The sequence below is a fragment of the Dendrobates tinctorius genome, unplaced genomic scaffold, assembly GCF_039654945.1.
Source record: "Dendrobates tinctorius isolate UK_male_01 unplaced genomic scaffold, ASM3965494v1 ptg000156l, whole genome shotgun sequence".
Lineage (NCBI taxonomy): Eukaryota > Metazoa > Chordata > Amphibia > Anura > Dendrobatidae > Dendrobates > Dendrobates tinctorius.
The window spans coordinates 27628165-27654368 of NW_027361823.1; the positions used below are offsets into that span (position 1 = coordinate 27628165).

General features: G+C 42.6%; 1 protein-coding gene across 3 annotated transcripts in view; it reads left to right on the top strand.

The window, feature by feature from the left end:
• Positions 1-26204, top strand: part of ARID5B (AT-rich interaction domain 5B) — a 354406-nt gene that overhangs the window by 311717 nt on the left and 16485 nt on the right. For all 3 annotated transcript variants that reach the window (XM_073548292.1, XM_073548293.1, XM_073548294.1), the window contains one exon: positions 21819-22014. In XM_073548292.1, coding sequence (XP_073404393.1) covers positions 21819-22014 — 196 coding nt within the window. The remainder of the gene's footprint in view (positions 1-21818; positions 22015-26204) is intronic.

Below are 26204 nucleotides of genomic sequence, written 5' to 3' on the forward strand. Positions count from 1 at the left end.
TTATGCCACGTGAGCCCTGCAGCCAATCTGCGGCTGCTGTTGTGCCGCTTCACTCTCACTTCCCTTGGATGAATGTCGTACAAGCGGAAGAAAGTGGCAGCACAATAGCGTCCTCTGATCGGCAGCAGGGCTCACTTGGGGTAACAATGACACCCAGAGTTGACATTTCTGGTCAATGCTAGTAAGAGAGGTGACTATAAATGTTTTCGATTTGACAAAACTCCTGCGTGATTTTCTGAATTTGAATCTTTGCAGATTTGATCGTCTTTAATAAACTTATATACTTTTTGGTGTTTCTGTATATATATTATTATTGTTATCATTATTATTAACAGCCTTCATCTTGATCTCAAGTCATGGTGACTTGATGGAGGAACGTGCTGTAGGAACATCAATCTTGTGCAAGCCTAGATAGGTCCACCAGGGTCTTCTCCTACGTTATCTTGATAGTATCAAGCCATCGCGTTGCTGGTCTTCCTCTTTACCTTGTTCCTTCTATTCTTCTGACCATGATGTCCTTCTCCAGTGATCGCTCTCTTCGCATGATGTGTCCAAAGTAGGCAAGTCATAGCTTGGTGATCCTTGCTTCGAGTGACATGTCTGACTTGATTTGTTCCAAAATTGTCTTGTTTGTTCTTTCCATTCATGGTATTGAAAACATCCTTCTGCTGCACAAAGGCGTTGATTCTTCTTCTGTCTTGTTTCTTTATCATCCAGGTTGCCCATCCATACATTACTACAGATATAGATAGATAGATAATATATAATATATATACGGTATATATCTAATTCCTATAGAGTATTACTGTGAAGGACATGTGTATGATCTTGCCATTAAACAAAATTTCCTGGAAATAACCTTTTCTTAATACAGTGATTTTGATTGAGAAAGAAATGATGATGTCCCTTGAGAGTTTTACAATTTGCAAATGTAAAATTGTCGTCCTCCGTCTCTCCCAGACCCACTGGCAGGAGTCCAGATTACTTACTGTAATAGATGTGTGACCTTTGCTGAAGCCTTGCATTGGATTTTCATAAATTCAGCTGGAAAAAAAAACCGAAAGCCCGTGTTCTCCCCAACACCTTTATTTAATTTCAGAGCAGTGTCTGAAACGCGTTTCTGTGTGGATGAATTGCAGCGGGAGCCGCAGCGACTTCAGCTGGGGGAGGGAAAAAAAAATCACCTTTCCCAAGTATTAATCTGAAAACATAACTATTGATATGTGAACCGACGAGGCGAATATTAGTTTGCTTTACTCTTATTGATTAAACCGTGTCTCAGCTTCAAACAGGCGGCTGTGAAAAGAAGCCGCATTCATTTAAGTAGAAGCTTTGTCGTCAGAGAAGAATGCTGAACCACCCACTGTTTCCAAGGTTCTTTTTTTTCTTTTTTCCTTATCCCCTTCTCTAATGTTAATCTTAAATTATAAAGGAAAATAAAAGGAAATGACAGCTGTATCTGGACAGATTATTTTCTGTATAACGTATGACTGTACCGCACTTCATAGGTCGGATTTGCAATTTATGAATCTTAATACCGGCTTTTTGATTCGAGCTTCAAACACGACATTATCCTTTCTGAAAAAAAGCTGATCACTTTGCAGAACTTATTAGAGCACAGAAAGAATACTATATCAAGGCTTCTCATATACACTATGGCTGACGGACGTGTATTTGTAGCAGATGAAATAGGAATTCCGTTGCGAGCAAAACTGTTGAAGAATTTTTAAAATTATTTAATCCGTAACGATCCCCCAATAATCCAGAAGTTTTTCTTGATTCTTCTTAATTGCCAGTACTGGAAAAATTCCCGAATGATCAAATCCTTATGTCATTTTTCTACGTGACGGCTCAATTACCGTATTTCAACTATCTGATATTGTAGACGACTGATCAAAAAATTGTCTTCGTCTCGCGAGATTGACGGCACCTTATACAGTTGCTAAGTAAAAGGATTAGACTGTATGCATAATAGGAAGAATAGAATAAATAGTAAAATACACAGTACATTTTTTTTTTTTTTCAGCCTAAATTAATTGTGCGGTAGAATAATTGACAAATGAAGAAATCAACAGGATTTGGGGGAAAAAAATGATTTGGTTCTTTATCACCATCTACTGGTCATGGCTAATACTGCAAGGGCTAAATAACACTAAAAAAAAGTAAATGACAAAAATAAAAGGTAGTTGAGAAAAAGTAAGAAAAATTATGGTAAATTTTAAATTTAACTTTTCTTTTCAAGTTGCAGAATCTATTATTGTTAAATTTTTTTAAAAATTTATTTGCTCACTAATTGTGAAGTGTTGCGGAATATGTTGATGCTATCTAAATAAAATTATTATTCAGTTATCAGCTAACTGTTGACCAAAAAACACATCTAAAGCTGAACTTTCATTAATAAGCTGAAAAAGCTCAGTAAAATACCGTACATGAAAGATTTAAAAACTCTCCCTTGAGAAAGAGCTGACTGAAGGATTCTTAGTTGACTTGTTCTGCAGTCGACAATAGACAGTGCAACCCATAGCATAGAGGAGTCCATCTCCATTAAAGGCCTCGTCTCACATAGCGAGATCATTAGCGAGATCGCTGAAACGTCACAGGTTTTGTGACGCAACAGCGACCTCACCAGCGATCTCGCTACATGTGACACATTGCGGCGACCGGGCCCCCGCTGCGATCTCGCTGATCATGCTCGAGTGTCCTGGGCCATTTTTTGATCGCTGGTATCCCGCTGGCCAGCATGCATTTTTGTGTTTGACGCCGACGAGTGACCTCGTTGGCGACGCAGAACTCAGGGATGCAGGCGGGAGTCGTCAGAATAGCTGCTGTGTGACAAGGTACCAACAATTGCCAAGGTCGTTATACGGATCGCCGGAACATTGCTGTTTCATTGAGTAGATCTGCCTGTTTGACAGCTTACAGCGAAATTGACAACATATCTTGAGATGTAGGGTGTAAGATGCTAAACACACAATGGCTGTCTCAGCATATGCCATCCGTAAGCCATATGTCACCTGTAGACTTCTATGGTTAATAAAAACAACAGCAATAAACACATTATTGTATATATTTTTACTGCACTTATACAAGTGGATGGCTTAGATGTATATCAGGCACATGTCACAAATCGCGTGTTAAAAAGAGCAAGCAAAAAAAACCTGTTACAAATAAAATTCAAGAAAAGATCGCAGTGGTTACATCTGTACTTACATGTATCCTCCCTCACCTTCATTATCTGCAGATGGAGTTTGTGACAATGGTAAATCGTGTGTCATTTCAGGAGAGTGAAGCAGTGTGTAGCGGTGTTTCACAGGAGACATTTCAGCAGTGTGTAGCGGTGTTTCACAGGAGATATTTCAGCAGTGTGTGGCGGTGTTTCACAGGAGACATTTCAGCAGTGTGTAGCGGTGTTTCACAGGAGATATTTCAGCAGTGTGTGGCGGTGTTTCACAGGAGACATTTCAGCAGTGTGTGGCGGTGTTTCACAGGAGATATTTCAGCAGTGTGTGGCGGTGTTTCACAGGAGACATTTCAGCAGTGTGTAGCGGTGTTTCACAGGAGATATTTCAGCAGTGTGTGGCGGTGTTTCACAGGAGACATTTCAGCAGTGTGTAGCGGTGTTTCACAGGAGACATCTCAGCAGTGTGTGGCGGTGTTTCACAGGAGATATTTCAGCAGTGTGTAGCGGTGTTTCACAGGAGACATTTCAGCAGTGTGTAGCGGTGTTTCACAGGAGACATTTCAGCAGTGTGTGGCGGTGTTTCACAGGAGATATTTCAGCAGTGTGTGGCGGTGTTTCACAGGAGACATTTCAGCAGTGTGTAGCGGTGTTTCACAGGAGATATTTCAGCAGTGTGTGGCGGTGTTTCACAGGAGACATTTCAGCAGTGTGTAGCGGTGTTTCACAGGAGATATTTCAGCAGTGTGTGGCGGTGTTTCACAGGAGACATTTCAGCAGTGTGTGGCGGTGTTTCACAGGAGATATTTCAGCAGTGTGTGGCGGTGTTTCACAGGAGACATTTCAGCAGTGTGTAGCGGTGTTTCACAGGAGATATTTCAGCAGTGTGTGGCGGTGTTTCACAGGAGACATTTCAGCAGTGTGTAGCGGTGTTTCACAGGAGACATCTCAGCAGTGTGTGGCGGTGTTTCACAGGAGACATCTCAGCAGTGTGTAGCGGTGTTTCACAGGAGACATTTCAGCAGTGTGTAGCGGTGTTTCACAGGAGACATCTCAGCAGTGTGTGGCGGTGTTTCACAGGAGATATTTCAGCAGTGTGTGGCGGTGTTTCACAGGAGACATTTCAGCAGTGTGTAGCGGTGTTTCACAGGAGACATTTCAGCAGTGTGTAGCGGTGTTTCACAGGAGATATTTCAGCAGTGTGTGGCGGTGTTTCACAGGAGACATTTCAGCAGTGTGTAGCGGTGTTTCACAGGAGACATCTCAGCAGTGTGTAGCGGTGTTTCACAGGAGACATTTCAGCAGTGTGTAGCGGTGTTTCACAGGAGACATCTCAGTAGTGTGTGGCGGTGTTTCACAGGAGATATTTCAGCAGTGTGTGGCGGTGTTTCACAGACATCTCAGCAGTGTGTGGCGGTGTTTCACAGGAGACATTTCAGCAGTGTGTAGCGGTGTTTCACAGGAGACATCTCAGCAGTGTGTAGCGGTGTTTCACAGGAGACATTTCAGCAGTGTGTAGCGGTGTTTCACATGAGACATCTCAGTAGTGTGTATCGGTGTTTCACAGGAGATATTTCAGCAGTGTGTAGCGGTGTTTCACAGGAGACATCTCAGCAGTGTGTAGCGGTGTTTCACAGGAGACATTTCAGCAGTGTGTAGCGGTGTTTCACAGGAGATATTTCAGCAGTGTGTGGCGGTGTTTCACAGGAGACATTTCAGCAGTGTGTAGCGGTGTTTCACAGGAGACATCTCGGCAGTGTGTAGCGGTGTTTCACAGGAGACATTTCAGCAGTGTGTAGCAGTGTTTCACAGGAGACATCTCAGCAGTGTGTAGCGGTGTTTCGCAGGAGATATTTCAGCAGTGTGTAGCGGTGTTTCACAGGAGACATCTCAGCAGTGTGTAGCAGTGTTTCACAGGAGACATCTCAGCAGTGTGTAGCGGTGTTTCACAGGAGATATTTCAGCAGTGTGTAGCGGTGTTTCACAGGAGACATCTCAGCAGTGTGTAGCGGTGTTTCACAGGAGACATTTCAGCAGAGTGTAGCGGTGTTTCACAGGAGACATTTCAGCAGTGTGTAGTGGTGTTTCACAGGAGATATTTCAGCAGTGTGTAGCGGTGTTTCAGAGGAGACATTTCAGCAGTGTGTAGCGGTGTTTCACAGAAGACATTTCAGCAGTGTGTATCAGAGTCTCACATGGGAGACTTCAGCAGTGTGTATCAGTGGCTCACAGGAGATATTTCAGCATTATGTAGCGGTGTCTCACAGGGGAAATTTCAGTAGTGTGTAGCCGTGTCTCACAGAAGACATTCTAGCAATGTGTAGCAATGTTTCCCAAGGGACATTTCAGCAGTGTGTAACTGTCTAGCAAATGTAATTTCAGCAGTTTTTAGGGTTGTCTATTGAGAGACCTTCCAACGTTGTATATAAGTCTCTTGCACGGGACTTTCCATCATTATGGAAAACATTTCTTTTTTTGGCATCATCTAAAGAATAATTCTAATATGTCATCAAGTATCAGCACCACTGCTATAAGAGACCATAAACCATTCTACAAGTCTCTTTATTTTGCCACTTCATCGGTTTCACACTTATGTAGTAACAGGTGTAGCTGTGGACATAGCGAGGCGATGTGTGTCTCTAAAGATCCAACCAAGAAGTTTGAGGGCCGGGTTCCAAAATGCAATACTCCAATGTTTGCGCTGGCGAACATAACATTTTTCAGTCTCTCCTTCCTGCAGTCACAAAGAATTATCATGCAATGTCTTTATTATGACGCTGGCTTGGTTAATGATGCATCTTGGCATTTAACCTTACAGAATAACTAAATGCAAGTAAAAGACAAGAATTTTATTGAGCTTTATTTTCACTTATATCAGGGACCTTTGCACCGTCCATGGCTTCCTAGAATTAATATCACACATTTACAAAACCATTTCAGCGTTTAATGACAGCCATCATTGTATCACGGTGTGTGTGTATATATATATATATATATATATATATATATATATATATATATATACAGGAACGATGTATATCTTTGTACCGTGTTAGCCAGTAGATAGAAAAATATTCAGAATTGAGAGTCCTCAGTGGTTGATACCTTTTAATGGCTAGCTGAAAAGATGGTAACACATTGCAAGCTTTCGAGACTACTCGGGTCCCTTCATCAGGCATAGACTAATACAACATCTGAAGAAACACATTTATGCACAATATTGTGCATTGTGCATAAATATGTGACCCTTCTCCTCTTTGGTCAGACCTCATCTGGAATATTGTGTCCAGTTTTGGGCACCACATTTTAAGAAAGACATCAAAAAACTGGAGCAAGTTCAGAAAAGAGCGACCAGAATGGTGACCGGTCTGCAAACCCTGTCTTATGAGGAAAAGTTGCAGGATTTGGGAATGTTTAGTTTGCAAAAGAGAAGACTGAGAGGAGACTTAATAGCTGTCTACAAATATCTCAAGGGCTGTCACATTGTAGAAGGATCAACTTTATTCTCATTTGCACAAGGAAAGACTAGAAGCAATGGGGTGAAACTGAATGGGAGGAGACACAGATTAGATATTAGAAAAAACTTTTTGACAGTTAGAGTGATCAATGAGTGGAACAGGCTGCCACGAGAGGTGGTGAGTTCTCCTTCAATGGAAGTCTTCAAACAGAGGCTGGACAGACATCTGATTGGGATGATTTAGCGAATCCTGCTTTGAGCAGGGGGTTGGACCAGATGGCCCAGGAGGTCCCTTCCAACTCTACGATTCTATGATTCTATGCCTGATGAAGGGACCTGAGTAGTCTCGAAAGCTTGCAATGTGTTACCATCTTTTCAGTTAGCCATTAAAAAGTATCAACCACTGAGGACTCTCAGTTCTGAATATTTTTCTATACATATATATATATCACACTGCTCAAAGAAATAAAGGGAACACGAACAGCCTGTTGCAAATGGAATAGTGCTCCCTTTATTTTTTTGACCAGTGTATATATATATATATATATATATATATATATATATATATATATACGCACACTAAGTCTGCTATACTGTATTCCCATCCTATTATTCTGCCTTTACAGTTACAGCCTATTATTTTATGCATGGTTAGATAAATATAGCCCTCATTAGTGGGTGGACAGGGAGGGGGGCTCAGTTTACTTTACAATGACCTCTGCTGATTCTTTAGTGTTGCAGCTTCAAAATACCAGAAATCCATTTAGAATAGCTCTTGTGCTGTTAAGAGCAAGCAGAAAATACAACCTCTCTCATAATCAAATGATAAGATCACATCCTGTGGGCATTTGTGTTGTACTATTACCATGATGGCTGGGGGAGGGGAACTTTCAGAGAAAATTGCAGAGACCTTTTTCAAACAGCAGTTGTTCATATGGTGTTAGAATTGCCTGTAATCCCCCGAGCAGTGAAGTAAATATGTATGTGCGTCATCATTAACGGAACTGTGTCAGGTATTCATTTGAGAATGGAACAAGAAAATAAATAGGACGTATGACCAGGGCGGTGGAGTCGGGATCCATTTTGGTGGAGTCAACAAAAAAATGGACTGATTCCGACTCCTAAAATATATAATACATTGGGTTCAGTAGTATAATGTAGGATGTGCTGTAAATGTTTTCATAAGAATTTGGGAAAGATATGAAATATCCTATAAATGTCTGTTCTGTTCCTAATGTAAGGATCTCTGCTTTTAGTTGAGATGAATCTGTGCTGCACTATATGCACATGCTCAGTAGTGACCAGTGCTGTGGGGTCGTAGCTGAGATGAATCTGTGCTGCACTTTATGCACATGCTCTGTAGTGACCACTGCTGTGGAGTCGTAGATGAGATGAATCTGTGCTGCACTTTTTGCACATGCTCTGTAGTGACTACTGCTGTGGAGTCGTAGATGAGATGAATCTGTGCTGCACTATATGCACATGCTCTGTAGTGACCCACTGCTGTGGGGTTGTAGATGAGATGAATCTGTGCTGCACTATATGCACATGCTCAGTAGTGACCAGTGCTGTGGGGTCGTAGCTGAGATGAATCTGTGCTGCACTTTATGCACATGCTCTGTAGTGACCACTGCTGTGGAGTCGTAGATGAGATGAATCTGTGCTGCACTTTTTGCACATGCTCTGTAGTGACCACTGCTGTGGAGTCGTAGATGAGATGAATCTGTGCTGCACTATATGCACATGCTCAGTAGTGACCAGTGCTGTGGGGTCGTAGCTGAGATGAATCTGTGCTGCACTTTATGCACTTGCTCAGTAGTGACCAGTGCTGTGGAGTCGTAGATGAGATGAATCTGTGCTGCATTTTATGCACATGCTCAGTAGTGACCAGTGCTGTGGGGTCGTAGCTGAGATGAATCTGTGCTGCACTTTATGCACATGCTCAGTAGTGACGGATGCTGTGGAGTCGTAGTTGAGATGAATCTGTGCTGCACTTTATGCACATGCTCTGTAGTGACCGATGCTGTGGAGTCGGAGTCAGTCGGTGGTTTGGCTTACCGACTCCACAGCAACTGCGTATGACATTTAGAGGTGTAGTCCGACATACCATAATTACCTTTATTTTTTTATTTATCAGAAGTTTTTATACATTTCACAAACATTAGAAGAAATTTACTCTGAAAAATGAGCCAGAATTTTGGATCAATTTGAACCACATTTATTTTGTTTTTTAGATGTTTTTTTGTGCCATAGTCAACAAACCTTAGAGGAAAAGTAGGAAAATATTGACAAATAGTAAGAAAACTAGCCTATAAGTTGTCTAGATGTGATATAACGTGTCCAGCGAGGGGCACTGAATTAATCATTCAGCGTTGGCACATTTTCAGATTTCTTGGTCTACGTTTACACTGTCTCAATAGGATTAGTAGTTATGCCCTATTGAATTTATAGAACTTTTTTAACAATTCCCTGGTTCTCTAGTGTAAGTTAAAGGGGTTTTACCATCATAGTAAGTGATGGGCAATCTCTGTGATATAAAAAGATTAACAGCTATTCATTTTTTTAATACCTCCCAATTTCTCATAATATAAATTCAATAAAGTAACATACAAACACATATAGCATAATCATCGCCCAACAGAGAAATGTAGATTATTTTTTATCCACTTATCTCATTATATTGTGATCCAATGGGAAATGTCAGAAAGGACACAGCTGTACCTTTACGTTTTTATCGGTAGATGCTAATTTTGACTAGGACCATTAATGTCGGGGTTCCTCTGGTGACAATTTTACAGCATAGCCTAGTACTATTGTATAACATCATAAGATAAACCTTGAGTATACAGAATGGCCCCTGGTTCCTCATTGGAGTTTTATTAAGTGACTAGCTGAAGAGCCCAGCGCTGCCCAGGCATAGTAACTAACTGTGGTTAGTTATAACAAATTATAATGATTATATTGCTCATAAAAACATTTCACATCATATATTCAACACTACAGAGTTGCAACACAAATTAAATAAACGATTGCCCAAGTATTGATAGTATTTTATTTGTTTGGTGTTGTTACTCCGGCCCCCGGCTGTGGTGACCCCTCCAACCCTGGTCCCCGCCATTGGTGACACCTCCAACCCTGGCTCCCGCCTGTGGTCCTGGGTTGACCCCTCTAACCCGCCTGTGGTGACCCCTACAACCCTAGCCCACAACTGTGGTGACACCTCCAACCCTGGACCCTGCCCGTAGTGACCCTTCCAACCCTAGCCCCCGCCTGTTGTGAACCCTCCAACCCTAACCCCACCTGTTGTGACCTCTCCAACCCTGGCCCCTACTTGTGATGACCCCTCCATCTCTTGCCCCCGCTTGTGGTGACCCCTCCAAACCTGGCTCCCACCTCCTACAGCCGGGAGTGTGCAGACTACAGCAGGCCCTTCAGCCGGGAGCATGCAGACTACAGCGGGCCCTACAGCCAAGAGCGCGCAGACTACAGCGAGCTCTGCAGTCGGGAGCACGCAGACTACACAGGGCCCTACAGCCGGGAGCACGCAGACTACACAGGGCCCTACAGCCGGGAGCACACAGACCTCAACCAGACCCTACAGCTGGTAGCGCGCAGACTATGGTGGAGCCCTACAGCCGGGAGCGTGTAGACTACAGTCAGACCCTACAGTCTTGTATCTCACTGTTTGGGGGCTCAGTAGAAGTGATGTGATGGCGGGGTCTGTGTGTACAGATTGCTAGGCAGCTCAGCTGAGGCATGGACTCTATCGAGGAAGCTAAAGGACCTTCGGTGACGTCATGACCATGTGATGAATCACATGCATGTGTAGATGGGATCAGAAAGCCGGCAGGGCCGGAGGTCAGGTGCTTCATTCATCACAGAGAAGTATGTGTCTGCACTGCAGTGCCATGTGTGTATAATATATGCGCGACACAGCATAAATATATATATATATTTACTGTATATACGCTCGCACACACACACAGTATATCACAAAAGGGGCAGAGCTATGTAGTGGGGTGGCTATGCAGAGTGGACGTGGATATGTGGAGTGAGTGTGGCTATGCGGAATGGGTGGGGCTATGTGAAGTGGGCATGGCTTGATACATACACACACATACATAGACTCAGCTTTATATATATCAAAGATTTTTTGTCTTGTCTATCTTTTTGCGCTGTTAGATTTGGTGCCAAATTCATGAAACTGTTTCCAAATGTCTGATGAATTTAGCACTAAGTCCAAGATGTTTTTTTTTTTACTCCTTTGCGCCTTTTTGAGTAAAACTCTTTCAATAAGCATTAGTGTCACATGTTAGTTTTCAACCACACACAAAAAGATAGATTTTCCAAAAGTTCTTCCGCATTGCAAAAACTTTAAAATGATGAATTACCCCAAAACATCTGGATAATTTAAAAAAAAAAAAACATGCCTACATTGTCGGGCAAATGGAAACAAAAATGATGACTTAAAAAAACTGGCATAAATATAGAGCAAACCCCTTAATAACTTTAGCACAATAAAAAGCCCCAAAAACTAATTTTTACTCAACAAACCAAATGATGAAACTGGGCCAAAGGATTAGAATTTTTTTTTTCTCATGTTTTGCAATAACATAGCCACCGATAATACTTATTTTGACAGGTTTATATAAATTTTTTATTAATAAAATTGCAAAATTTGCAAATGTTGGTTGTGGAATAATATACATTCAAGGAAAATTCACTACATTAAAATTGTAGGCTAAATTGGTGGTCTCCATTGACTTATACGTAGCAAATATGGACCTAGTGCACGTGGCCAGTTTTTGACATGACCGATGATCTGCGTGGAAAAAAAATTGCAGCATGCGCTACTTTGGTTCTGGACCACGCTAACCATTTTTTCAGTGCAGCTCTCTGAACACAACCCAAGACTTCATTGAAATGTCCATTTTTGGTGAATGAGTGCTATCCATATTTTTCATGGGTTTCACTCGTACCTATAGAGCATAAAAGAGAGAGGAGAGACCTCTGGAATCGGCTCACGTAAATGGAGATCCAGTGCTTGGAGACTGCTGTGCGTCAGAAATAAGGAAGAATGAAAAAATCCAACATGTGCTTCTTCCATAACAATACAAGTTTATTACTGTGGAAAAATAATTCAAAGAAAAATTCCAAAAAAACAACCACTGGCATCCAAAAAGGTTAAAATGCAGGGCAAATGCATCTCAGGCTGTTCAGAGGTCTGATTTCTTTTTTCTGGTCCTCGCATAGTGATCCGAGTGTGAGATCAAAATACAGAGACCTGTCTGATATTGATCCGATTGAGGGATCGAAATATGGTCTTTGGGTCAGTGAAAAAATTGGATCACACTCGCTATTTTTTGGCCATTTTTCACGGTAGTTAGAAGAAGGTAGAGAAACTTCTTTTTGTCTCAATGGAGAAAACTTGATAAAACTCAGATGAAAAACTGATAAAACTCTGAACACAATTTCTGTTTGTTTTTTCTGGAGAAAAAAAAAAACGGACCTCTCAATAAGCCGAACTCTGAAAGTTCTACTACACTGAGTACGAGTTCCAGCATGGAAGCCCTTGTGTTTTCATTCAGTTTTACCTTAGTCATGGCTCTTTTTAGATACAAGAAACATTTAATTCCAGATTTCCAAGCTCTTGGCTCGAGGCCTATGACCAGCTGTGTGAAATGTATTTCTGCTGCTGTCTCACTGCCAACTGCTGAGCTCAGTGAAAAAAAAAGTAACTTAACATGAAAATGTTTCGTTCCTTCATAAACTGTTCCATGTTCTTCTGAATGCAGTGGAGTGGGGGGGCAATTAGCCGTGAACTGAAGAACAAAGTAATGGAACAGTTATCTCAATGAGAAATGACTATAAACATTAATGGCGCCTTGGATCACATGCACATAGGATCCAAGGCAACTTCGTCACCGATCGCAGTAGATCATGGTCAGGAGACATTATGGCCAGGTCACTAGCTGCAGTCACCGCTGCACAGAGGAGAATGCAGCTGCTCAATACTTTTTTGGCTGCTTAAATATTTGCACTAAAATATTGAAAATGAATTCCTGGAGACAAAGAATCACATTACAGGGAGTTATGCTATTAAGCTAATAATTGTGACTGCAGAATCCACTTGCCTTACAATGGATTTTGAATATTTAGAAAAAGATGCTCAGGGAGAAGCGTTTCCCTGCATGACGCCATAATTTAGAACCCTAATGAGCCCTAAAATGTCCTGCGCTGCTCAGTATGTCTCAGTTGTTGTGACACTGTAATGATCACATTGCATATTTGTTACTAGAAACATTTTTTTTTTTTGTTAATTTATTATTTTTATTCATTTTTGGCCGAAGATATTAGCTTACGGTTATAGCAGATCTGTCCCCATATTTCACAATACAATACAAATCCATTCATTAATTAATAGATCTCCTAGAGGAGATTGCTGTATTTATTTTGATAATCGGTATCAGAATCACAATAATCTTTTATGAATATTTGACTTAAAGGAGAGGTCCACTATTAGGACAACCCCTTCTCACCACCCATGTTTGGTCCTGGTAAAGTAAAACACCTATATTCACCTCCCGTGCCTATCCAACGGTGTCGGCACAAGTGTTCCCGGGGCTCTTGTGCGGTGTTGTGACATGTGAGCCTTGTACCCAATCAGCGCTGGTGTTGCGGTCCCCACCTTCAAATCCATAAGTAATCAAGAGAAAGTGAGGGCTGCGGCTGGCCAATCACTTCCTCTTGATTTTCTATATGTCCGTAGCCAGGGGCAGTATCGGATTCACATGTGATAACAACCGCACCAGGAATGTGAGTGCAGACACCGCTGGAACGACACCGGTTTGGGAGGTCAATATATGTGTTTTTATTTTATAGGGGCCAAACATGGAGGATGAGAAGGGCTGTCTTAGTAGTGGTTCAAGATCTGTGTAATTACACTGACTTACAGCTCCTCAATGACCCTCCTCCCTGCTGAGATCTCATAGAATCATAGAATCGTAGAGTTGGAAGGGACCTCCTGGGCCATCTGGTCCAACCCCCTGCTCAAAGCAGGATTCGCTAAATCATCCCAGTCAGATGTCTGTCCAGCCTCTGTTTGAAGACTTCCATTGAAGGAGAACTCACCACTTCTCGTGGCAGCCTGTTCCACTCACTGATCACTCTAACTGTCAAAAAGTTTTTTCTAATATCTAATCTGTGTCTCCTCCCATTCAGTTTCATCCCATTGCTTCTAGTCTTTCCTTGTGCAAATGAGAATAAAGTTGATCCTTCTACAATGTGACAGCCCTTTAGATATTTGTAGACAGCTATTAAGTCTCCTCTCAGTCTTCTCTTTTGCAAACTAAACATTCCCAAATCCTGCAACCTTTCCTCATAAGACAGGGTTTGCAGACCGGTCACCATTCTGGTCGCTCTTTTCTGAACTTGCTCCAGTTTGTTGATGTCTTTTTTAAAATGTGGTGCCCAAAACTGGACACAATATTCCAGATGAGGTCTGACCAAAGAGGAGTAGAGGGAAATAATGACTTCACGTGATCTAGACTGTATGCTTCTGTTAATACATCCTAGAATTGCATTTGCCTTTTTTGCTGCTGCATCACACTGTTGACTCATATTCAGTCTGTTATCTATTAGTATACACACTGTATCTATTAGTATCTCACACTGCTCAGTAAAGCTGCAGCTGGCAGGCTGGGTGGGTAGAGACTGTATCTAGTGCAGCGCCATCAGGTATAAGAGATTTATTTAATAATAAATGCATCCTGTTTGTATTGTGAAATCAGGAGACAAATACACTTTAAAGACCATAATGAGAAGCTTACACTGTTACAACCCTATTACAGAGGTCCAGTCACCAGGTCAAAAGAGGCCAACTTTTGCTTGTACCTTATTCTGACTATGCTCCCAAGTATTTTTTTTTTCTAATCCCACAGATATGGTTCCAGAGATATGGGCCTTTTTATTTGGGGTGCCCAATATTCTAATTTTAGGCCTTTACAAGGGGGTATTGCTCACAGGATAGTTATGCAGAGCAGCCTAATAAATGCCCCTGGAGAATCCTGGGTGCAATACCCTCTTGGTAAAGACCATAGAAATTAGTATATTGTGCACACTAAATTTAAAAAGGGGGAAAAAACCCTTAATACTTTGGGGAGTAGTAGGAATAAAATAAGAGTAAAATCTGGTCACTTTTGACCTGCTGACTGGTCTTATTTAAAAAATATTCTTGCGCATTAGGAATCAAATAAAATAAGTCTGGAATTGATTTTAATGGGTTTTCCCACTATAGACATCCACGACATAGGTGATAAGTGTCTGATGACAAGGAAGGTCCATCACTGGGACTCCTACCGACCTTTATATCTGAGCGTCCAGACCCCATCCCTCCTCACTCATCCCCATGCGTTGACGTGGGGCTTGAATGGAGTAGTGGTGGAATACCCTCTTTGCTGTTCCTTTTAATTTCTATGGGGGTTCACAGAGACCACCAGGTACTGTACTTGGCTGTCTCATTCAGTCCCATTGTATTCCCCATATTATAGGCCGTGCCCAAGAAAACCAAAATCCACAGCCAGTTCTCTGCAGTGTGTGGCAATATAATGTAAGCTGAAAGTCTGGTATATTTTTATTAAAGCTTATAAAATTTATATTTTTGCAATATTCTTCAGAAAACAGGGGATGTTAGAATAAGTCTATGCCCTAATCTTGTACGCAGCCCCCCGTGTTTTTCTATCCTTCCTAACATGTAAATATGACTTGTAATATTACAGCGGGAGGCCGGTATTTGGCAGCCATGTATTATTTTGGTAAGTCTTCATAGAGGGAACAGTTTACAGTTTCAGCAGCTGTAACATGTTTAAACTCAGTTTGTAATGGGATCTGAGGATGGATATTCCCCCTGGGCTCTGTTTAGCCTCACTGGCCGACTGCCAATCCCCGGGCTACAGAACATAATTCATGTTACGTTCTTACACACACAATGTCAGCGCATGCGCCTGCCGTCAGTTATGTTCCCGATGGCTGATTCTTGCGTAACTTGTGACAGCGAGCACAGATGAAGAGCGGAAGTGTCGTTTACAATATCCCCTAAAATTTTAACCGCCGTTATTTCTAGGGCTACAAAATTAGAGCGCAATTAAGACAGATTGCTATATATTGTTTCTATAAAGGCTCGTTCACACCATGCACACTGACCAATGTAATCCAAAAGGGTCGTTTAGATGACCGTGGATCCAGGTCTTTCTGCCATATATATCGGACGACACACGGACAATCAAGTCTATGGTCAAACAAAAATAAATAAAATAAAATCCAATATGGATAATCCGTGTTACGTCTGATTTTTACGGACACTTTGCCAATATTAACCTTCAAGGAACTGTATTTATTCATGAACATTTTAAGTTGTTGATGTATAAATACAAACGCCACCTGGGTGTCACACAAGCGTAAAAAGCTGACATACGGATGATATGATAAGTTCTTCAGACCTTGACCTAAGTCTTATTATAGCTGCGGTTATAACGAATATTTGAGGTCAAACCATAGATAAAATGTTAACATGTTCCTCTTAATGTGCAGTTTTTCAACTTTTTTGAGCAGCATTTTGCGCATTGAAAGTATTTGCCAACGACATCGGCAGCTGAAGGTGCAGGAAGCCCTCAACATTTCACCTCTGCGCACGTTTGGATATACATGCACCAGAGAATATGTTATGTGGTTATGGCATGTGCAAACCAGTGCCAGATCTTACCGCAATAGTGCATTAGGATACATGACACTTCTAACATGTTATAGCTGAAAAAATGCTGAGGCTCAGTGGTGTGCACTGGCTATAGTAAGAGTGCGTGGTGCGGGATACATACTGTGAGCAAATGTCCTTATGATGCGCTCATCTGAATGAGCCCTAAGGCCGGATTCACATTAACGAATGCAAAACTGTCTGTATTTCATCCAGAAAAAAATGAAATTTTTCCACTAGTAATGTTTCCACATGTCCATTTTTTATTTCCGACTGTCCATTTTTTATTTCCGACTGCCCATTTTTTACGTCTGTGTCTCAGGCACATGTCCATTTTGTACATCTATGTGGCACACAAGTTTTCATGAATAATTTAATAAATAATAAAGTTTTCTGATCTTTATAATTGTAATGGATTTGTAAAAAGTGTATGACGTATGGATGGTAAAACGTGTGATCCTTTTTTTGTGCACTAATTGACTTATTCTGGGCGAGTCTCAACCGGAACAAAATGGTGCATGCTGCGATTTTTTACACGGAGACTATCGGTCCGTGTTAAAAACGTTCTTGTGAACTATCACGTTGATATTAGTATTTGTCCTTTTTTTGCATACGTACCGCGTGTGGACATTTTAAGGGAATCTGTCACCTCTTTTTTCGAATATGAGCTGCTGGCACCGACATCAGGGGCTTATCTACAGCATTCTGTAATGCTGTAGATAAGCCCCTGATGTAACCTGAAAGAGAAGAAAAAACAGTAAGGGTACCGTTACACTTAGCGATGCACCAGCGATCCCAACCACGATATGACCCGGTCAGGATCGCTGGTGCATTGCTAAGTGGTCGCTAGTGAGCTGCCAACCATGCAGATCTCACCAACGACATAGCAGCGGTCGGGGGTCGCTACTTACCTGTCAGACGCGGCGATGAAGATGTCCTCCCGCCTGCGTCCACGCGTCGCTCCTCGCCACAGCAGGAAGCCCAGCAGGAAGTGGCCGACGAGAAATGGCCCAGGACGTTCTCGCGCGATCAGCGATAATCAGCGGGGGAGCCGGTCGGAGGTAAGTATCACACATAGCGATATCGCTAGCAATATCGCTGCTGCGTCACAAAACTAGTAACGTTATAGCGATAATGCTAGCGATATCGCTTAGTGTAAAGGGCCCTTTAGACCCAATATCAACATGGGTTTACAAGGGACCGTTCCTGTCAGACTAATCTGATAAGTTTTTATGAAGAGGTAAGTTCAGGACTGAACCAAGGGAATGCAGTGGATGTGGTGTACATGGACTTTTCAAAAGCTTTTGATACGGTGCCACACAAAAGGTTGATACATAAAATGAGAACAATAGGGATAGGGGAAAATATGTGTAGGTGGGTTTAGAGCTGGCTCAGGGATAGGAAACAAAGGGTGGTTATTAATGGAGCACACTCGGACTGGGTCATGGTTAGCAGTGGGGTACCACAGGGGTCAGTTTTGGGCCCGCTTCTTTTTAACATATTTATTAATGACCTTGTAGGGGGCATAGAGAGTAGAATTTCAATATTTGCAGATGACACTAAACTCTGCAGGGTAATCAATACAGAGGAGGACAATTTTATATTACAGGAGGATTTATGTAAACTAGAAGCTTGGGCTGATAAATGGCAAATGAGCTTTAATGGGGATAAATGTAAGGTCATGCACTTGGGTAGAGCGAACAAAATGTCTAATTATGTGCTTAATTGTAAAACACTGGGCAAAACTGTCACTGAAAAAGACCTGGGTGTATGGGTCGACGACAAACTCACATTTAGTGGCCAGTGTCAGGCAGCTGCTGCAAAGGCAAATAAAATAATGGGATGCATTAAAAGAGGCATAGATGCTCATGAGGAGAACATAATTTTACCTCTATATAAGTCACTAGTGCGACCACACTTAGAATACTGTGTACAGTTCTGGTCTCCGGTGTATAAGAAAGCCATAGCTGAACTGGAGCGGGTGCAGAGAAGAGCAACCAAGGTTATTAGGGAACTAGGGGGTCTGCAATACCAAGACAGGTTATTACACTTGGGGTTATTTAGTTTGGAAAATCGAAGGCTTAGGGGTGATCTTATTACAATGTATAAATATATACGGGGACAATACCAAGACCTTTCTAATAATCTTTTTACTCTTAGACCTGTGACGGGGACAAAGGGGCATCCTCTATGTCTGGAGGAAAGAAGGTTTAAGCATACTAACAGACGCGGATTCTTTACTGTAAGAGCAGTGAGACTATGGAACTCTCTGCCATATGATGTTGTAATGAGTGATTCCCTAATAAAATTTAAGAAGGGACTGGATGCCTTTCTTGAAAAGTATAATATTACATGGTATATACACTAATTTCCTTAATATTGCGTTGATCCAGGGAGCTAGTCTGATTGCCGTATGTGGAGTCGGGAAGGAATTTTTTTCCCCAATGTGAAGCTTACTGTTTGCCACATGGGGTTTTTTTTGCCTTCCTCTGGATCAACATGTTAGGGCAAGTTAGGATAGGATATGTGTTGAACTAGACAGACTTAAAGTCTCCCTTCAACCTTAACTATGTTACTATGTATTATACTCACCGGGGGGGGGTCCGGTGCCTCCCATTTTCATACGATGCCGTTCTCTTCTTTCCTTATTGTCTTGGCTTCGTCGCAGGCGCACTGCTCTGCCCTGTTGAGGGCAGAGCAGAATACTGCAGTGCGCAGGTGCTGGCAGCTCATATTCGAAAAAAGGGGTGGCAGATTCCCTTTAACGACCTACTTAACACACATCTCTAAAAAAAATAAAGTGCTGGTAAAACAATTTGGAAATGTCGTTTAATTCTATGCTGCATTTTGTTTCCCTCCTGTCTGTAATGGAAACATGCTTTCTCTATGATGAATACACGTCCTATAAACAAAGCTTTGGCTTCGCTAAATTAATTTGTCTTTAAAACATCATAATGTTCTGGATAACAGTCCTTATATTGAGAAGTCGCTGAGTTGTGCATTAATCCCACAGTGACTCATTAATCATGCCAAATGTATTTGGAAGAAGAAAAAAAAAGAAAAAGAGATCATCATTGAAGTTGAAACTGAGATTGTAATTTAATCCATCTCTTCTAATTATAACACAGTTATGTGCTCCTTTAAGATCAAGAACTCGGCTATGACTGGAAAACAGATTATTGAATTGTACATTGTTTAATGTGTTTGTTTTTCTATAATTGTGATTAAAGTTTTAATGCCATAAATCCCCGGGTAGTATGTGGACGACTCGAGAGTGACTGTTCCTTGGTTTCTGATGGAAAAAAGCAAGGCTGTTGTGAAATGTTATTGTCTTATCCATAGTATGATTTGGTATATTGGTGCAGCCATTACTGTACAGGGGATCGATAACCGGAATGTAAAGATTATATCTGTGTTAGCTGCTCCCTTAATGTCTGGCAGCTATCTCTCCTGTATCCGCCACACACATCAACGCCCGACTGAGCATCCATGTGCTTTCAGTGGGAAGAAAGGAGAAAGCCGCTGCCAGACTGCTCTGACACTGGCTTATCTCGCATTCAACAATCAAGTTTGGCGATTGAATTTAGATTTCCCAACCTTTATCTCAACAACGATCAGGACTCAAAGGAGTCAAAGGACTCCATACACAGAAGCTGGTTGGAATCTATTGATGTTGACAAGTTCAGATGATTCTCTGGACCAAGTGAAGTGAGCGAGGCCAGGCAAGTATAGTCCTAATGTGGCCAGAAGTATGCAAATCACATATTTACAGTCACATGACTGCCCGGCGCCGGAGAATAGGGTAACTGCAGACTTGTATCCCAAGAGCAGACAACACCTATCTTCAACAATTTTTTTTTTAAGTAATAGATACTACCAAAATATGACCTGCAGATCAGTGAGGGAGGGTCCAGATCCTGAGACAACCAATGATTGCTCAAAAAGCTTCTCTGAAACCGCACTGAACTTCAGCCTGAACACTCAACACAGCAGTGTACAGTCTCAATACAAGTCTGTGACACTGTACATGGAATATGGGCTCATGGACTTGTATTGGACTGCGCTTTCTGCGTGCCCTCCTGACAAGTTGTGTCTCAGGACACGGACCCTCATGAATCTGCAAGACATGATAGGTAGAACCAGTCCTTTAAAAAATGTAAATGATAGGTATTTATTAAAAAGGGTTATCCAACATCGTCCCAAGCCGTTCACTACCGCATACTAAACTGAGTGGTCCTGATTAAGGTGCAACTCCACAGTCTGTCGTGACACATGCATGATAAGCAGGTATTGTGCTCATGTCCTGTTCATGAGAAAAGGTGGCTTGCACGATACCTGACGATCGTGCACCCACCTCAGTGCAGGGTCATAACGTCATCAACACTGCTCAGTTACGGTGTGGAAATGAGCGTCTATGGAAAACTTTAAGTCTTAGCAGGTGCGCTAGCTGGATGTCCAGACCGTGAAATGGTGAGGCTTTTGTGGCAGGGTATGTTAAATGATTGAGATTAGTGGATGTGGGTTATACATTCTCAGATTAGAAATTATTTTCCATAATCGAGTTTATGAAATTATCATTCATGTACCTCGCTAGAGTTGTGTCTCATTGCACATGGCAGGAGGGCATATGACTGCACATTAGATCCTGTTGCCTCAACTATGGCGTCATAGGCCTCCATGTCCAGCTACACCATCTATATGGTGTTGTGCTAACCACCTTGTGCCTCCTTAAGAAACCTAAGCCATACAATATGATGGTTGAATACCATACATTTCCTCCAGAGGCTGTTCAGAGCCATGATATGGCCTTGTGCATTAGGTGGGTATGGCTGTCATGTTTTAATAATGTGACATTAGCATTTATTGAATAAAAATGAATATAGAAATCGGTTCATAAGAAGTGAGTAACTATTTTGAGACTGGGCAGTTTTTTAAGCGGGAAGATTCATTGGTGAAGACCACTTCTGGCTTGTGTGAGGAGAACCTACTGTATCAGTATAATTATAGGAATTTACTGTTTTTTGACTCAGTTAGAATTCATATAAATTGTTTGCATTGGCTTAAAAGATGGCTGGTTATTGGCTGGGTCGGCCGTAGCGCTGGTCTATCGGTATCTGTGATCATCTTCGTTGTAGATGTTATACCTTGGAGTATTAGGTCATCTTGCCATCTGCCGATCATTATAGGCAGTATACAGGAGAACATATGCAGTACCATATTACGGTTCGCCACTGCAAATAGTATTGAATATAGTTCTTTGCAGACTATTATTACATTAGTAAAGATACTTTCTTTATTCACAGGAGCAGTAAAAAAAAAATCTAATTATCCCACAATATGCCATCTGGATATACAAGTATTTTGAAGTGCGTATTCAATAATTCTTTCAAATGCATTTGCAATGAGGAACTAATGCATTTTTCTTGTTTATTTAGATTAATCCTACCCTACGAAAGGTTTATCAACGGAGAGGAAGACAAACCGCTACCTCCCGTCAAGCCTCGAAAACCAGAAGGCAATTCCCCAGAAGTAGAGACGAAAACAAAACTGTGCAGCGCAAAGCGTATTAAACCTGAAGGCCAAAAGACAAAGAAAGAGAAGGATGCAGCAGCAAAAACTGAAGATTCAGAGGTAATCAGTGATTCTCTGTATCCACTACCTTCCTGTAATTTACATACATAGTTAATAAGAAAAGGAATTTTTTGTATTTTTTTATTGCCGTTGCACTAATTTTAAGTTATTTTATAGTAATTTCTCCATAATACATCCAAATGATAAATTAGACATCAGTACATCTAAAGGTGCTTCTCACAAAATTAGAATTTCATCAAAAAGTTAATTGAATATAAAAAGTAAAACTCATATATTATATAGAGTCACTACAAACAGAGTGATCTATTTCAAGTGTTAATTTCAAGCCATTATTTCTGATGATTATGGCTTACAGCCAGTGAGAACCCAAAAGTCATTATCTCAGTAACTTAGAATAACTAACAAAAAAGTATATCAGAGGGCAATACAGAGATCTCTTCAATGAACTGTTTGTACCAAGGACTGTGACAAGAACAAGGGGCCAGTCTCTTCGTTTGCAGGAAAGACAATTTCTGCACCAGCATAGAAGAGGGTTCTTCACGGTAAGAGCAGTGAGGCTCTGGAATTCTCTTCCTGGGGAAGTGGTGATGGCTAACTCACTGAATGAATTTAAGAAAGGAATGGATGCTTTTCTTGTGAGTAACAGTATAGAAGGTTACGAATAACATAATATTATAGGTAGATGGTTGACCCAGCTTAGGGGAAGGAATTTTTTTCCCTATGGAGAAAATTGGCTTCTACTCTGTGGGTTTTTTGCCTTCCCCAGGATCAACAATGCAGAACAGCTGCACTAAAAATAGGCTGAACTAGATGGACATAAGGTCTTCCTTCAGCCTTCAAAACTATGTTGCTATGCTACTATGTTACTTCCAAAAGCTTCCTAAGCATTTAAAAAGGTCCTTTAGTCTGTTTCAGTAGGCTCCACAATCATGGGAAGACTGCTGACTTGACAGATGTCCAGAAGGCAGCCAGTGACACACTCCGCATGGAGAGTAAGCCACAAAAGGTAATTTCTAAAGAAGCTGGCTGTTCACAGAGTGGTGTATCCAAGCATATTAATGGAAAGTTGAGTGGAAGGAAAAAGTGTAGTAGAAAAAGGTGCACAAGCAACCGGGATAACCGCAGCCTTGAAAGGATTGTTAAGAAAAGGACATTCAGGGGGCTAGTGTCGCATTCCTTCTGTCAACCACTCATGACCAATAGACAACACCAGAAGCGTCTTACCTGGGCCAAGGAGAAAAAGAACTGGACTGTTGCTCAGTGGTCCAAGGTGTTGTTTTCAGATGAAAGTAAATTTTGCATTTCATTTGGAAATCAAGGTCCCAGAGTTTTGAGGAAGAGTGGAGAGGCCACCATCCAAGCTGCTTGAGGTCTAGTGTGAAGTTTCCACAATCAGTGATGGTTTGGGGAGCCATGTCATCTGCTGGTGTAGGTCCACTGTGTTTTATCAAGACCAAAGTCCGCGCAGCAATCTACCAGGAAATTTTAGAGCACTTCATGCTTCCCTCTGACGACAAGCTTTTTGGAGATGGAAATTTCATTCTCCAGCAGGACTTGGCACTTGTCCACACTGCCAAAAGTACCAATACCTGGTTTAAGAACAACAGTATCACTGTGCTTGATTGGCCAGCAAACTCACCTAACCTTGACCCCATAGAAAATCTATGGGGTATTGTCAAGAGGAAGATGAGAGACACCAGACCCAACAATGCAGACGAGCTGAAGGCTGCTATCAAAGCAACCTGGGCTTTCATAACCCCTCAGCAGTGCCACAGGCTGATCGCCTCCTTGCCACGCCACATTGATGCAGTAATTGATGCAAAAGGAGCCCCGACCAAGTATTGAGTTCATTTACTGAACATGCATTAGAGTAGGCCAACATTTCGGATTTTAAAATCATTTTTTCAAGCTGGTGTTATAAAGTATTCTAATTTAGTGAGATAATGACTTTTGAGTTTTCATTGGCTGTAAGCCATAATCAGCAACATTATCAGAAATAAACACTTGAAATAGATCACTCTGTTTGTAATGACTAGATAATGAGTTTCACTTTTTATATTGAAGAACTGAAATAAATTAACTTTTTGATGATATTCTAATTTTGTGAGACGCACCTGTGTGTATATACAACATCTATTCGCTGATGTTAGACGTGACCTTTTAGTTGATTACTCTTAGTAGAACTCCCTCAATGCATTGTTTTATTGTAAGAGTTTCCCAACGTAGCATTATTACAAATTGAGAGGGCAGAACACTGGAAGTGAAAAACCCTATAAATTATTGAAAGGGTTATCTTATGATTAGAAAAAAAAGGGTCAAGAGTCTTTATAATAACAAAGTTAGTAATGGTTCCAAAATCATGACTGAATGAGAAATAAGTTACCTCCTGCTGTGAACGTCGTTTTATTGTTGGGTCCAAAATTCTGCGCCAAATCATTTCATAATAGTACTGGAATTCAACAATAGCATGAAAGGAGCTGAACCCTGTGTAATTAAATTGTGAAATTAATAAACACCAAATTTTGGAGCTAAAACTAAATGTTGATGCTCCTAGTTTGACGTACACTCACCAGGACTTTATCGGTCGTCCATGACAGCACCACCTGAGAGAGGGGATCCGCCCTTCAGGAACAGGAAACCTACAGATACAAAAGGGCGGCACCTCTCCCACGCATCAGTTGGTTTCCTGTTCCTAGAGGACGGGACTTCCTTCAGATCGTCCATCATGGAGTCGTCGAGGGATTCCCAGGCCGGCTGACCGACTCAGGTAGCGGGGGGATCTCCTACCTCGGTCAAGCTCGGGGTACCTGGAAGCGCCACGGTGGGGCCGGGTAGGTCGCCACGGCAGTGGTTAGAGCAGGCGGAGCAAAGGGTCCGGTGGACAGCCGTCTCCAGAATGCGGGCACCAGGTATGTATGCAGGCCCCTCCTGATGCATTTTCCCCCGGGGTCCGGTCTCAAACCCCCTCCTGCCAGGTCGGCAGTTGCGTCCGGTCGCCAAGCGCAGGCTGGCGCGCATGGGGGCGGCGGGCATACCGGAGCCGGGGGCGCCGTGCCGGCTCCTTTCCGCGCGCTCCCGCGGCCTCTGACGCGCGGCGGAAGTGACGCGGTGGAAGGGGCGGGGCCGGGAACGCCAAAACCGGAAGTCGGGTGCCGGCCGCCTTCCTAGTGTGCGCCGCGTGTGCGCGGCGATCCGGGGGGACGCGCGGTACCCGAGGCGGTGGGGGGGGACGGTTCATGCGGGGGAAGGTTGCGGGAGGGTTCCTGGGGGAGGTGCCGCGCCAGTGCCCTGCTGACCGGATACTGGGAGGCCTTAAAGGGCAGGAGGTGATGCTGCCGGGGTGCTTCTGAAGGCCCAGCGATGGATGACAGAACCCCCATAGAGCAGCAGGACGTGCAGGAGCACCCACAGAAGGAGGCCTCGGTGAAGCCTCATACGAGTGGAAGCGGACGAGTGAGCAGAGCCGCAGAAGTTCCTCCAGTCTAAAGGATTCCCCCTGCCTCCCTCCGTGATCCGGTACCTGCCTCATCTGCATGGGTAAGAGATCTCCGTGAATGTACCCTGATGCAGTGTTCCCTTATGCTGGTTTCGCAGGGGAGGAAAGCTACAGTAAAACAGAAGCACAGGGAATGTGCGCTCTGTAGTTGCCCCTTACCAGACGGCCACCCCAAAAGACTATGTCAGTCATGTGTGCGACAGACGGTAGGGGTTGGAAAGGGACGGGGGCCCAGGCATAGACTGACAGGCCCTTGCACTCTCCCCCATCCTTACAGGGACAGAGATGAAAGCCCTATCTAAAAGGGACTCTTCTAGGGGGAGAGAATTTAGTTTATCAGGGTCGGAGTCCTCAGCTGCCCCTAGGAACAATTACTCCTCGGATTCCCCGGCCTCCACTTCATCCTCTTCGGATGAAGACTCAAGCCGATTCTGCTTCCCATTAGACCAGATGGACAAGCTAGTTAAAGCAATAAGGTCCACCATGGCAGTAGCAGACTCAAAGCCAGAGCTTTCGGCACAGGTAATGTTCGGAGCTCTAGATCCCAGGAAACACAAAGCTTTTTCCATTAAATGATAAGGTCCAGAGCCTGATAGAAAGGGAATGGAAGAGACCCGAAAAAAGGGGCTCCTTACCACCTGCCTTCAAACGGAGGTACCCATTTGATGACCCAGTGGTAAACAGATGGGATAAGGCCCCTAAGCTGGACGCGGCAGTAGCCAAAGCCTCCAAA